The 2175-nt window shown below is 41.5% G+C and overlaps 1 protein-coding gene across 1 annotated transcript; it reads right to left on the bottom strand.

Annotated features, from left to right (window-relative positions):
* Window positions 1-1660: 1660 nt before the first annotated feature.
* LOC121453881 (cytochrome c, somatic-like) lies at window positions 1661-1888 on the bottom strand. Its single transcript, XM_041660881.1, has one exon. It carries the CDS (start codon window positions 1886-1888, stop codon window positions 1661-1663), a length of 228 nt encoding a protein of 75 aa, XP_041516815.1.
* Between the last annotated feature and the right edge of the window lie 287 nt (window positions 1889-2175).

The raw sequence follows: 2175 nt of genomic DNA, 5'->3' as shown, positions 1-2175 counted from the left end.
ACACCTTTAATCTCAGCACTCAAGCGGCAGAGGCAGGAAGCACTCCATAAGTTCGAGGCCAGCCTGGTCTACAAAGTAAGTTCCAGGACAGCCAGGGCTGTTACACAGAGAAACCCTGTCTCTAAAACAACAACTGAAAAAAAAAAAAAAGCTAAGGTGGGAGTGATGGAGGGAGACACTTGCTGTTGGCTGACGGCATCTACATGCATAGACACACACCTGCACATGCACATGAACATAAGTATCCATCGCATTCACATCACACACACAGGCAAAAGAAATGTATGCAGAGCCAGGAAATGAGGCTGAGTACCCTTCCTCCTTGGAAAGAAACCCTCGCTGCCAAGGTGACACTATAACCCAAAAGAGAGCAATACTAGCATCCTCTTTGATGAAAGGAAACTAAGAAGTGAGTCTCCTTTCAAGAAGGGGGTCAGATGTAATTAAATGCAGGAGACAATGGACCACTTGATACTTAGTTCAGCAGACACAAGTTCTTGGGTTTGGTTCCCAGAATTACAGACCGTGATGCAAATTCTCGATGTGATTATGGGGTGCTTCTGTGGGAAGCCACCTTTTTGACCTCAGAGAACTGTGTGAAGGGTTTTTATTTATTTATTTAATATGTATCCGTGTGCCATATGTGTGCCTGGTGTTCATTATGATCAGAAGAGGTCAGTCACCAGATCCCCTGGAACTAGCATTATGGATGATCGTGTACCACCACGTCGGTGCTGGAAACTGAACCTGACTCTTCTGCAAGAACAACCAGTGCTCTTACTCACCAAGTCACCTCTCCAGACCAAGATGAAGATTCTTTTTTTTTTTTGAGGCTACAACCATCACCTTTATTTTAATCCTTCTATAATAAGTTGGCAAAGAATGCCACCAGCAACCACATATGTATAGAAGTTCCAGTTTTGTTTTGTTTCTGCAAGGGTGTTTAAGGACAATTCTGAATTGCAATTTAGTCTTAGATAATAAAGAATTAAGAAGTAAGGTATAAGTTGCTTGTTTCTAAAAGCATTTTAACTTAATGGATCAACTATAACATGTGCCAATACTCTTTATTTGATATATTCTACATAGACCACAGTAAGGGCCTTTCAATGGTAAAAGGCAGCATCCTTTGACTTAGGGAATTCTAATAAAATAACACCATCGAGTCAAGAATAGACAGTTGCCTCCTGATGTTTAGCCATTGCCTGTAACAGCAGGGAGTACAAACTTTACCACAGGCGAGTCTTCTCGTTTCTAAGATGGTGACAGAATTTCCCCAGCGTTCAAACATATTCATGTCTAATTACATAAATTTAACTATAAAACTATTCAATAGATTTGAGGCGACACCCCCATCTTTGTGGAAAGTAGAACTTTAATAATTAAGTCCAATCTTATCTTGAGAAAGGGAGAGCAGTGACGGTGTTTATGCAACTGGAATCGTTACTTTTATAAAGATCACATCCACTTTTTCTACAAGTCAGTTGTCCTTAATCAGGACTGTCCAACAAAACATTGTTAGCCGTTCATGATCTGAATTTGGGGGTGTGAAGTAAATTACGGTAGACGTTAAACGTCATGAGACATTTGTTTTGTAATAAATAAGGCAGTGGAGTTACTCCTTAGCAGCCTTTTTAAGATAAGCTATTAGGTCTGCCCTCTATCCCTTCTTTTTAATTCCAGCGAAGATTATTTTTGTTACAGGGATGTACTTTTTGGGATTCTCCAAAACTCCATCAGGCATCCTGAGTCCAGCCGCCTGACCTGTCTTCCTCCCAAACAGACCGCGGAGATTTGGTCCAGACTTATGCTCGCCTCCCTTTTCCACAGTGTGGCACTGGGCACACTTCTGAAAAAAACTCTTCTTGCCTTTCTCAACGTTGCCCATTTTTGATTCGCTCCTGGGTGATCAACACTAGAAATGCTGTGACCCGAAGATGGACATCCCGCTCTCTCCCTAGATGAAGATTCTTGATGAGCTAACGAATCAGTTTGGGCAATAATGCTCCAGGTAAAAGCGAGCTGTCCCTTTTCTGTCCTCCACCTGCTCTCTAACCTTGTTCTGTTAGCTCAAGAATTTTCCTCAATTTCACCTTCCTTGTGTTGACATAAGGAGGTTCTTGTGAAATTGCTAGGCGAAAATAAGTCTTCAACATCTAAAACACACATCTTCTG

Source organism: Microtus oregoni, unplaced genomic scaffold (genome assembly GCF_018167655.1).
Source record: "Microtus oregoni isolate MIOR12 unplaced genomic scaffold, Mior012 000012F_ref0000307, whole genome shotgun sequence".
In the NCBI taxonomy this organism is placed as follows: domain Eukaryota; kingdom Metazoa; phylum Chordata; class Mammalia; order Rodentia; family Cricetidae; genus Microtus; species Microtus oregoni.
This window is presented reverse-complemented; position numbering and strand designations above follow the sequence as displayed.

Excerpts from the sequence above, each read along its gene's own strand:
- LOC121453881 (XM_041660881.1), bottom strand. The coding sequence starts at position 1,888 with ATGGGCAACGTTGAGAAAGGCAAGAAGAGTTTTTTTCAGAAGTGTGCC.